The sequence below is a fragment of the Apium graveolens genome, chromosome 6 (genome assembly GCF_009905375.1).
Source record: "Apium graveolens cultivar Ventura chromosome 6, ASM990537v1, whole genome shotgun sequence".
NCBI lineage: Eukaryota > Viridiplantae > Streptophyta > Magnoliopsida > Apiales > Apiaceae > Apium > Apium graveolens.
This window is the reverse complement of record NC_133652.1, coordinates 240,861,301-240,871,255: the sequence shown is the minus strand read 5'-3', so window position 1 is coordinate 240,871,255 and position 9,955 is coordinate 240,861,301. Positions and strand designations below refer to the sequence as shown.

General features: G+C 37.2%; 3 protein-coding genes across 3 annotated transcripts; all 3 read right to left on the bottom strand.

Moving 5' to 3' along the window:
- Positions 1-1,539: 1,539 nt before the first annotated feature.
- LOC141667377 (uncharacterized) lies at positions 1,540-3,975 on the bottom strand. The gene is made up of 2 exons (XM_074473835.1): positions 3,766-3,975; positions 1,540-2,648 (listed from the first exon to the last, which is right to left on the bottom strand). The coding sequence occupies exons 1-2, from the start codon at positions 3,799-3,801 to the stop codon at positions 1,755-1,757; spliced, it is 930 nt and encodes a 309-aa protein (XP_074329936.1). The 5' UTR covers positions 3,802-3,975; the 3' UTR covers positions 1,540-1,754.
- Positions 3,976-5,546: 1,571 nt separating this feature from the next.
- On the bottom strand, positions 5,547-8,700 carry LOC141665816 (uncharacterized). The gene is made up of 3 exons (XM_074471799.1): positions 8,297-8,700; positions 7,105-8,211; positions 5,547-6,930 (listed from the first exon to the last, which is right to left on the bottom strand). Exons 1-3 carry the CDS (start codon positions 8,698-8,700, stop codon positions 5,547-5,549), a joined length of 2,895 nt encoding a protein of 964 aa, XP_074327900.1.
- A 14-nt stretch (positions 8,701-8,714) lies between these two features.
- On the bottom strand, positions 8,715-9,527 carry LOC141665815 (uncharacterized). The gene has a single exon (XM_074471798.1). It carries the CDS (start codon positions 9,525-9,527, stop codon positions 8,715-8,717), a length of 813 nt encoding a protein of 270 aa, XP_074327899.1.
- Between the last annotated feature and the right edge of the window lie 428 nt (positions 9,528-9,955).

Genomic DNA, 9,955 nt, shown 5'->3' with positions numbered 1-9,955 from the left:
TTACATGTATTAAACAATTAAGTCATATGAGTAACATATCTACTACTAACAAAATTAACAAAAAAAATTGAAGATAAAATCACACACAACCTGTATCATATATGAATTATGATACATCAATACTCAAATTTACATATCATTATCATATATACGTATAAAGATACATATTACTATCAAAAACATTAATTTTGATAGGAAGCTAATTTAAATACATATAGGCAGAACTATGTACGCCCATATAGCATCTCTAATTTTGAGAAGAAGAAAATTACCTACCGATTTTTTTTGCTGGCACAGGGAAGTAGAAGGAGCAACTGTTTTTTGCTGGCACAGGGAAGTAGGACTCCAGAATAAGGTGATCGTGGACTCTTGGACTCTTGTTTTTATTTTATGCAAATAGATATGTATGGGTATTTTTGGAATACTAAAATAATTGATACAAAATTGTTTCTCTTCCATCCCAATCTTTCCAATTTTAGAGAGAACGTTTTGTAACCAAATTTTATCATATCTTCTCTCCCCTTCTCTCCTATAAAAAACTCTAAATTTTAAAATTTTCTTCAAGGATCTCTTCTCTTCTCTCCTAATTTTCGTCAAGGTGGGTTACATTTAGTAAGTTAATGCAAACATGGGATGTAAAGATCTGTTATGTGATCACATGTTCAGTAAGTATGAAGTTGAATGAGTAGATGAAAAATATTTGTAATTAAGTGACAAGATATGAAATGAGTACGTATGAAATTTTGATGATTTTTATGCTGCTCTTTCCCATTCATGCACGGTTTAATTAAAATTTGGCTGTTTGCTGTCATTTTTTGACATAAGGTTTTAAACAGTGATACACCTCATTATTTGATACCGCAACACTTAATAGTTAATTCAAGTTGTTATAAACACTGCAGACTGTAAACAAAAATTGAAATGGTCCACTTGAGAGCTGCAGTTTAGTACGTAGAGCAATCTTTGGTTTTTGTGGATGGCATGGAGATGGGCCTTGGATGATGGTAAGATGACCTAGAAACACACACATGTAAAAAGGTGATAATTGGATCCTTCTAGTTTCCCGATCGAGGTACTAGTTCGCAATAAGATAGATGCTCACATGACTATACTAACACTAGACTTCAAACATGTAACAACAAAATATTTAAACACTTGATCTCATCATTTGTGATGATGAAAGCTGCTGACCAGCTCTCTATTGCCTGCAAAATTTGCACATAAGGGGTGGGACACTAAATCCAAATAAACTGCATCAATTCCTGTTTGGTAACATGTTAGCCATTCTACATGAAACACTCATTAGCTTAAGGCGTTCTAGATGAAACACACACACATGCTCATTGCCACTTACAATTGTCCAAAAGTCCCGTTATAAGAATTATTCGCTTCAGGGCTAGTTCTATGTAAACCAGAGGTCCAGAAGGCTTCTGGTCAAATTTTTATGTTATGATATCAGCTAACAGTTAGCGGCATATATTGCCTATATCATCATTATGCGTCCTGATTGGTACAACTTAAAAAGCAAGAAATAAACTATTTCAAACTATAAAGATTCCAAACATATGCATTTCTCAAGCAAACGTGTATAGGAACATAGCGGAAAGAGCGTTCAAGCTAATTGTAACAAAACCAAATAATTTGACTAAAGTGCTAAAGTTATCAAAGCCAAACACAGCATCTTCAATGTACACCCTCAATCAACAAAATCAAACTAATTTTTATACATTTCAAATTACCAGTCTCATTGATCTTTAGTGAAACCTCTGTCTCTTGCCAGCTACAAAATTGTTGACATTTCCAGACGACATCGTAGACCTTCCACTTCCAACACATGAACCGGGTGTCCCGTTTCCGTAATTCGCCACAGACATCGGAATCATTTGTGAAGTCACACAAGACATCTCAATAGAAGATTTTGAGTTCATTGGTACAAGGGAATAACTTGAATTCTCAGACACCCTTAGGCCTAAATTTTCCACATTACAACCTTTTATGGAAACCGGAGGAATATGAAAGGGCTGCAGTGGTGGCGGATTTTTCCATTTTGGCAGTGGGCCGGCCACAAGAAGTGTCTTAAGAAGTGGCCCTGCTCCTAGTACAGATTGCACGAGATTACCCTTTTGAGGCAATGTTTTCCCTTTCACAAGATTATCAATAATCAAAGAACCCTGATCAACTTTCACAACTACTGAAGGAACATTATAGTCTTGAACAAGTGGCTCATAATTCATAAATGCCATGTTACTTGGATCAACAATCTGGTGGTCATTAAGGTTTGAAAAATCAGGTGATGTCACCGCGTCAAAAAGGGATTCAACTGGGGAAGAATTTTGTGTATGGTAATTGTATGGTTGATCAGAGAAGCTGTTGGATTCTGTTATACTTGAATTTGCTCTGGTGGGCTTCACTAGGGTATTTTCAGGGGAAATTCGAGGCATCGCAGACAATATTTCAGTCGTCGGTTTTGCTGAAGGAATCATGAGCTTGTTGACTAGCTTGTCCAGTTGATCTCTAGCTTCATTTCTTTCCATAATAGTTTTCTCCAGGAGTTGAATCATTTGCTTCATTTCCTTACTAGCTTGTGATTTTACAGACTCAAGTTCAAAACTAGCGTAGAGGAGCTTCTGCTTCAATTCATCCATACTCTGCAAAGCAACACTTGAGATTGTCATAAAAATTACAATTTACATCTCCAATTACTAAACAATACTCTTGAGAATCTGGTTTTGTGTTTCTATCATGTCACATAATCTGTCCTAAAGGCTACAAGGCAAACAAAATCTAGTGTCTTTAACTGCTGCAACTTTAGTTCCATATACTTCAAAATAGCTACAATATATCATATATGTTTGACCATAAAGAAGGAAGAGTAAAAACATAAAGGTAAAGAAACTTTTTAGTTCACTTCGATAACCAAACTAAAACACCATGATTCTGTACATAACTAATCCAAAGGAGAAAGGACTAAAAATTCAAATAATGGGCCCATTCAGATCAAAAACATTTCAGTCAAATCAGGGCATCTCAACCATACAAAACTATTTCTCTCTTCTGCCTATACATATATAAAAGTTTTATTGGATTCCCACCAAAGTTGTTAAATTTAGGCAATGGCTCCAATTGAGTATTTCACAAGGGGATAAAACTACTTAACATTTTGGAAAGCTTTTTCAACTTGAAAAGGTCTGCAATGATATCTCTTTTTTTTACTTTTAGAGTAGAAACAGCATTAGATCAACCTTATCAAACAAGTAAAAAACAGAGACTGTGATCATTACTCATGGTAAGATTCTATTCAGTTGCATGTACATATAGATTCACACACATACAAGTAAGATCTACCAACATTAAAACTAAAGAATCTCACAAATATGTTTGTGAAAAAATGACTTCTTCTGCAAAATACTCCAGCACTTACAGAAGAATGTTATGTCATTTGGCAAAAAGAAACATCTAAACAAATGAACTAAAGGATATGAAACAGACTTCTGGCATTTTAAAAAAAAAACCTAGTAATTTCAGAAAAGAAACGTGATATAGATAAAAAGATCAAATACAATAAACTTAAGAAAATTACCATGAGAATAAAAATTTAATAACAGAACAAAAAAGGAGAGAGAGTGGAATTAGAATCATAACTTCCATTGGATTGAATTGCACTATATCTAGAAAAGCACTAAAGAACGTCAAGATATGGTACTACGATAAAATGAAATGATTGAGAAATCTAAACTAGAAAATATTAAAATAATAATGACACACCTCTTGATAATTCCATAAAGAAGCCATATCTTCCATTTTAAGGTTGTGCAGAACCAGACTTCTTAAAGAGAGTATGGAGAGGAGGGGAGGGTTAGGAGAGAGTAAATACACAAACAAGAGAGATGCAAAGTGTCTTTATATATATAAAGACAGGGGGAGAGTAAATGGCTTTACCACAAAGCTCTAAAAAAGCCAATCCACATCAAACAAAAACTAATTATGGAATCTCTAACACCTTCCAATTTTAAGTGTATGTGTGTAACCATTTATCTCTCTGTTATAAGAATTAAATTTTAGAATTAATACAGACTTGCTTTCCACTCTTCCAAGCTCCTTGTCTATTACCATAATAAGAAAAATCTCAGCCTAGATATTAGTATATCTTGTGCATGTAATGTTTGCATATATTACGGGGACTCGCTTCTTTTTCGACGAGTTTAATATACAAAGTAGTAAATACTAGAGGTATAATAATATTAATATTAATTTCTATAAATTTTTTTTTTGAATAAAAGCGAACTTGCATTAAACAATCAAATCCAACTCCAGTACACGCATTAAGAAATTAGGCGGAGTGACATACCACTCCCCTACGTCTGACATAGAACAAGTAACTTGTGCAAGCACATGAGCTACATTATTCGCAGAACGATAAACGAAATTAACTAGCACTTGATTTATGTGCTTAAGCAGATGAACACAGTCCCTTACAATAGTACCAAATGAAGCTCTTCCCGGATTTCCATTACAAGTATCAGTCAGAGCATAAGAGTCTGTTTCAATCACACAATGTGTATAGTCCCGTGCAGTAATCATTGAGAGTGCTTCTTTCAAGCTGATAGCCTCAGCTTCTCTCTGCTTCCATGCTCCTGCTAACCTTAAACACCGAGCTCCAACAAAACACCCTCGATCGTCTCTAATCACAGCTCCCACTCCAATCGTTCCATTCATGGACACAGCCGCATCTACATTAACCTTGAGCCACCCAACTGCTGGTAACGACCAGACTCGATCACCAACCTCTCCTCTAATTTTTCTGTTTTCTGTTTTCGCCTGAGCTTCTACCCATTCACTATGCAGATAATTAGCAGCACTCCTTACTCCAAACACTGACCCATTTGCACGGTCCCAAACCCACCTGTTTCGACGATTCCATATGCTCCAACAAAGCATAGCAACCTCAACAGACTGAGCCTTTGTGCACTGCTCAAAAACCCTTTCAAACACTACCCCTGGATTTTCATACGAAGAACAATTAACTCTTTGACTCAATCCTGCTGTGGTCCACACCGTCTTTGCAAAGTCACATAAAAACATAACATGAACTCCTGTTTCTGCCTCACGATGACACCATGGACAATCAGCCCCAATTTTCACATGTTTCGTAACCAACGCTACATTAGTTGGCAAGCATCCCTTGCACAAATGCCAGACAAAATTTGTCACCTTACTAGGAAGTTTCATATCCCAGATTCTTCTCCACAACCTCGACTGATCACTCCTACACTCTCCTTGTAACCCCCTATAACAGCTTTTGACCGTAAATTCCCCTTTTTCATCTAACAACCAATACCAAGAATCATTATCAGCATGCATAGATAGAGGAATTCGTTTAATTAGAGCAATATCTCTAGCATCAAACAGGTCCTCCAACAATTCAGTATCCCACTTTCTTTCACCAATCATCATTAAATTACTCACCTTAGCACTGGCTAACTGAGCATACTCAGCTGTATCCACATAACCATTTTCCTCATCTGGTAACCAAGGTACATGCCATATCATCGTATCCTCACCGTTACCAATCTTTCGTCGTGCACAGTTTTAACCGCATCTAACACTGCAAAAATCTCCCTCCACACATAACTAGGATTACACCCTAGTTCAGCATTCAACAAATTCTTTCCTGCATAATATTTAGACTTCATAATTGCACTCACTAGCGGGTTAGCCTCTGTAAGAAGTCTCCAACCTTGTTTGGCCAACATAGCCATATTAAACTTCTTTAATTCTTTTAAACCCAGCCCTCCAAACTCTTTTGCCATACACAATCGTTTCCACGTAATCCATTTTACTCCTCTATTATTTGAGCCTCCTCCCCATAAAAATGCATTCATTTTTCTTTCAATCTCATCACATAATGAATCAGGGATAAGAAACAGACTCATCCAGAAATTTGGAGTTGTCTGCGCCGATGATTTAATCAGAGTCAACTTCCCAGCTTTAGATAAATCTTTATTACACCATGCTTGCAACTTTCCTTGAATTCTATCACTGATGAACTCAAAAGCCCCCCTCTTACTTCTGCCCACAAATATAGGCATACCCAGATACTTTCCTGGCCTTGGCTTCTCATTAAGCCCCAAAATTTCACAAATCTGACTCCGTTCCACTGCACACGTATTGGGACTAAAAACTATATCAGACTTTCCAAAATTAATCATTTGTCCCGATAACCTTTCATACGTCTGCAAAATACTCCTCATATGACGTGCCTCTGTTTGCTCAGCTTTAAAAAATAAATAACAGTCATCTGCAAAGAGCAGATGTGTTATTCTCGGTGCACTTCGAGCCACATTGCACCCATGAACCAAACCACTTTCTTCATACTTGCTCAGGATCCCTGTCAGCCCCTCAGCACACATAATATATAAATACGGGGAGATTGGATCTCCTTGTCTAACACCTCGATAGGGGCGCACATCTCCAAAAACTTTTCCATCCCTCAAAAAAATATAAGAAACTGTCGTAACCAACTGCATAACTCGACTGATCCAAACTGGTGGAAACCCAAATCTATTCATCATCAACTCCATATACCTCCACTCTAACCTATCATAGGCCTTAGATATGTCAATTTTTAACGCAGCCTCCCCAGTACCTCCCTGCGTTTTTCTATGAATATGATGATTAATTTCAAATGCAAGCAGCGCATTATCCGTAAGAAGGCGTCCTTCTACAAAAGCACTTTGATTATTTGAGATAATCAAATTCAAACATGTTTTCAGTCTATTGGCCATAACTTTAGACAGAATTCTCACTAAGACATTGCAAAGTGATATCGGTCGCAAATCAGAAACCTGATTAGGATGCTTCACCTTTGGAATAAGACACACAAGGGTCCTATTTATCTCGTCTGGCAATTCACCATGATCAAAATACCTCCTACAAAATTGAACAACATATTTATTCACCACGTCCTAGTAGGCTTGAAAGAAACACGGATTCAACCCATCAATTCCTGGTGATTTCTCAGGATACATGGCAAAAATAGTTGCTCGAACTTCCTCCTCTGTTATATCTTGCATTAGCCCTCATTTTTGCTCCTCTGTTATGCACCTAAAATTAGTCATCTCCGACATTTGTTCCTCTGTTTCAGTAGCTGTAAAAATATTTTCAAAATACTTAACAATAATATTTTGAATCCCATCCTCAGTTTCTTGCCACTCTCCATTCTCATCCTTTAACTTCTTAATTCTGTTATGCTCCTTTCGTACAGATGCAAATTTATGGGAAAAACGGGTGTTATTATCACCATCCTTGAGCAAATACTGTTTAGCTCTTTGCTTCCAAAAAATCTCCTGCTTTTCCAACAACCTTAAATAATTCCATCGCGCTTCATTATACTTCCTAACCCCATGAACATCCCTTCTTGATCTCAATCTTTGCATTTCTCTTCGACAATTCGACAGCTTAAACTTCAAATTTTTTATTAAACCCCCACCCCATTCCTCTAGTCTCAAGCAACACCTAGCTAATTTACCCATTAACTCAACTGATCCCACCTTATTCCAGCAATCCTTTACAATATTCCTACATTCTTTTTCATGTATCCACATATTTTCAAACCGAAAACATTTTTCACGAGGCATGTATACCTGTTTATGTAACTGAAGACATAACGGCATATGATCTGATGTAGAAACCTCATGAACTCGAACCTCAGCATTTGGAAATAACTCTTTCCAAGCCGTATTCGCCAAACCCCTGTCCAATCTTTCAAGTACCCACCTATCAGTTCCCCTGAAACGTTCCCAAGTAAACTTATCTCCTGTATACCCCAAATCAAATAAGCCACAATCACTTACAGCTTCCGAGAAACCATTCAACAATGCACGAGGGTGACACTGACCTCCTTTCTTCTCATCGACTGTCATTAGATCATTAAAGTCGCCAATAATACACCATGGCAACATAGATGCTGTAGCCAAATTTCTCAACATATCCCAAGCCTCAGTCCTTCTACCCCGTTCTGGAAACCCGTAGTAACCTGTGTATCTCCATCTACCCAATTGTTCATGCATCACCTCAAAATCAATAAAATTATAACAACTATTGATCACTGTTATACCTCCCTCATTCTTCCAAAATAACGCCACCCCTCCTCCATGTCCACGAGCATCTACAGCAAAACAACCTATAAAACCTAATTTTTTTTTATTCTTTCTACTTTATCTTTTTTAACCATCATCTCACTTAAAAATATAATACTGGGCCTATAGAAATTATTTATTTCCTTCAATAATCTAACTGTCCGTGGGTTGGCCAGCCCACGACAGTTCCACGCAATAAGACCCATGACCCTTGGCGGGCCTGGACCACAGGACCCGCCATTCGCAAGTTTAAAGGCACGATTATCTGGTTTTCCAAAGTTACTCCATCCTGATTTCCCTCCTTAGTTTCTGCCTCCTTATCCTCTATTCTCTTTCTTTTTGAATCAAACACAATCTTAGTTGTTTCCATATTATCCCTCCCCACATCCTCGTTTGCATTATGCCCATCCGTTATTTTCATGATCATATCCTTCTCATTCGCCCTAGGATCACGCCCCTTAACTGCAACCCCACCAGTTTCCCCGTTAATTTCTCTAACCACTCCATCCACCTCCATGAACCTTGGTTGCTTCTTCCCTTCACCGTGACCTGTATGTGCCATTGATTCCTTATTGTTCATCTCATCCATGAACTACTTCCATCACTCGTAGTCCTCAACCATCTCGCACCAGCATTACTTTTTGTAGCATTTTTCGATGGGGCACGTAACCACACCCCATAAGCTTTATCCACTACCTTATCTGGATTCTCATTGATGATGTTGCAATCTCGTTCTGAATGACCCAGAATACCACATACAAAGCAGAACGTCCCCAGTCGCTCATACTTGAAATTAACCCAATTCCAGCTATCTCCCTCTCTTTTAATTTTTAACCTCCTTTTCAATGGCTTTTCCACATTTATCATTACTCTAATACGTGCATAGGGTTTCCAGACTCCATCCAATGCGTTTGTATCCATACGTATAAACTTACCAACTAAATTATCAACACTCCTCAAAATATTTTCAGATAGCAAACCCCTCGGGATGTCATAAACTTGCACCCACATCTCCACATCCTGCAACTTAACTGCGCTTGGATCCTCTCTTGTTACCAACTGATGCAAGACCAACGTAGCTTGTTCAAATGACCAAGGCCCCCCCTCAAGCACCTTCTGGACATCCATTTTATGAAAAAACACAAACGAATATCTCAGCCCCCCAATGTCATGCACTTTCATACCCTCCTTTGGTCTCCATAACGTAGCCATTATATTCTGCATAGCTTGGAAATTGATATTTTTCTCCGTTAGAAATTTACCAATCAATACATAGGATTGTCTCTGTTCTACTATCTCTGTATTCGCAACCACTATTCCACCTTCATCCTCTTCTTCAAGAACAAGTCCCGCATACATCTCCTCCAATGACTTTTCCTGTCGTGCCATTAGTACATTCTGCTAAACAAACTTTTAAATGATTTGTGATTGAATGAAATGAAATGAATATGATTAGGAATGATTGATTAAAACTGATATAAGACACCAAAAAACGCAAACAACTGTTATCAGGGACAGAGAGAAAAAACTGTCATCTTGACAGACTTTATCACTATTAATTTCTATAATAGTTATAAAGCGACAGTCAGAATTTCGCTAGCCAGACTTATATAGGCACTATGTATTTACACTCGTAGCATAAATTAAATTATTTCACATCATTACATTATCTCTATCACGTGATTTTATTATAATTTTTTATAACTTTCTTTATATTTTTAGCATTATTCTACAAAATATTCACGCAACTTTGCAATAATTATTTTTAAGGTTTTTTTTGTCGAAGTGATAGTTTTATTTTCTGTAAAAAAATTATA

Bases quoted from the DNA above. Each gene is read 5' to 3' on its own strand.
- LOC141667377 (XM_074473835.1), bottom strand. From the start codon at position 3,801: ATGGAAGATATGGCTTCTTTATGGAATTATCAAGAG. The intron at 2,649-3,765 runs GTGTGTCATTAT...GTTGCTTTGCAG, and splicing joins CTTTATGGAATTATCAAGAG to AGTATGGATGAATTGAAGCA.
- LOC141665816 (XM_074471799.1), bottom strand. From the start codon at position 8,700: ATGGCACATACAGGTCACGGTGAAGGGAAGAAGCAACCAAGGTTCATG. The intron at 8,212-8,296 runs GTTAGATTATTG...AAGATAAAGTAG, and splicing joins GGCTGGCCAACCCACGGACA to AAAGAATAAAAAAAAATTAG. The intron at 6,931-7,104 runs GTGCATAACAGA...TCAATTTTGTAG, and splicing joins TCGGAGATGACTAATTTTAG to GAGGTATTTTGATCATGGTG.
- LOC141665815 (XM_074471798.1), bottom strand. From the start codon at position 9,527: ATGGCACGACAGGAAAAGTCATTGGAGGAGATGTATGCGGGACTTGTT.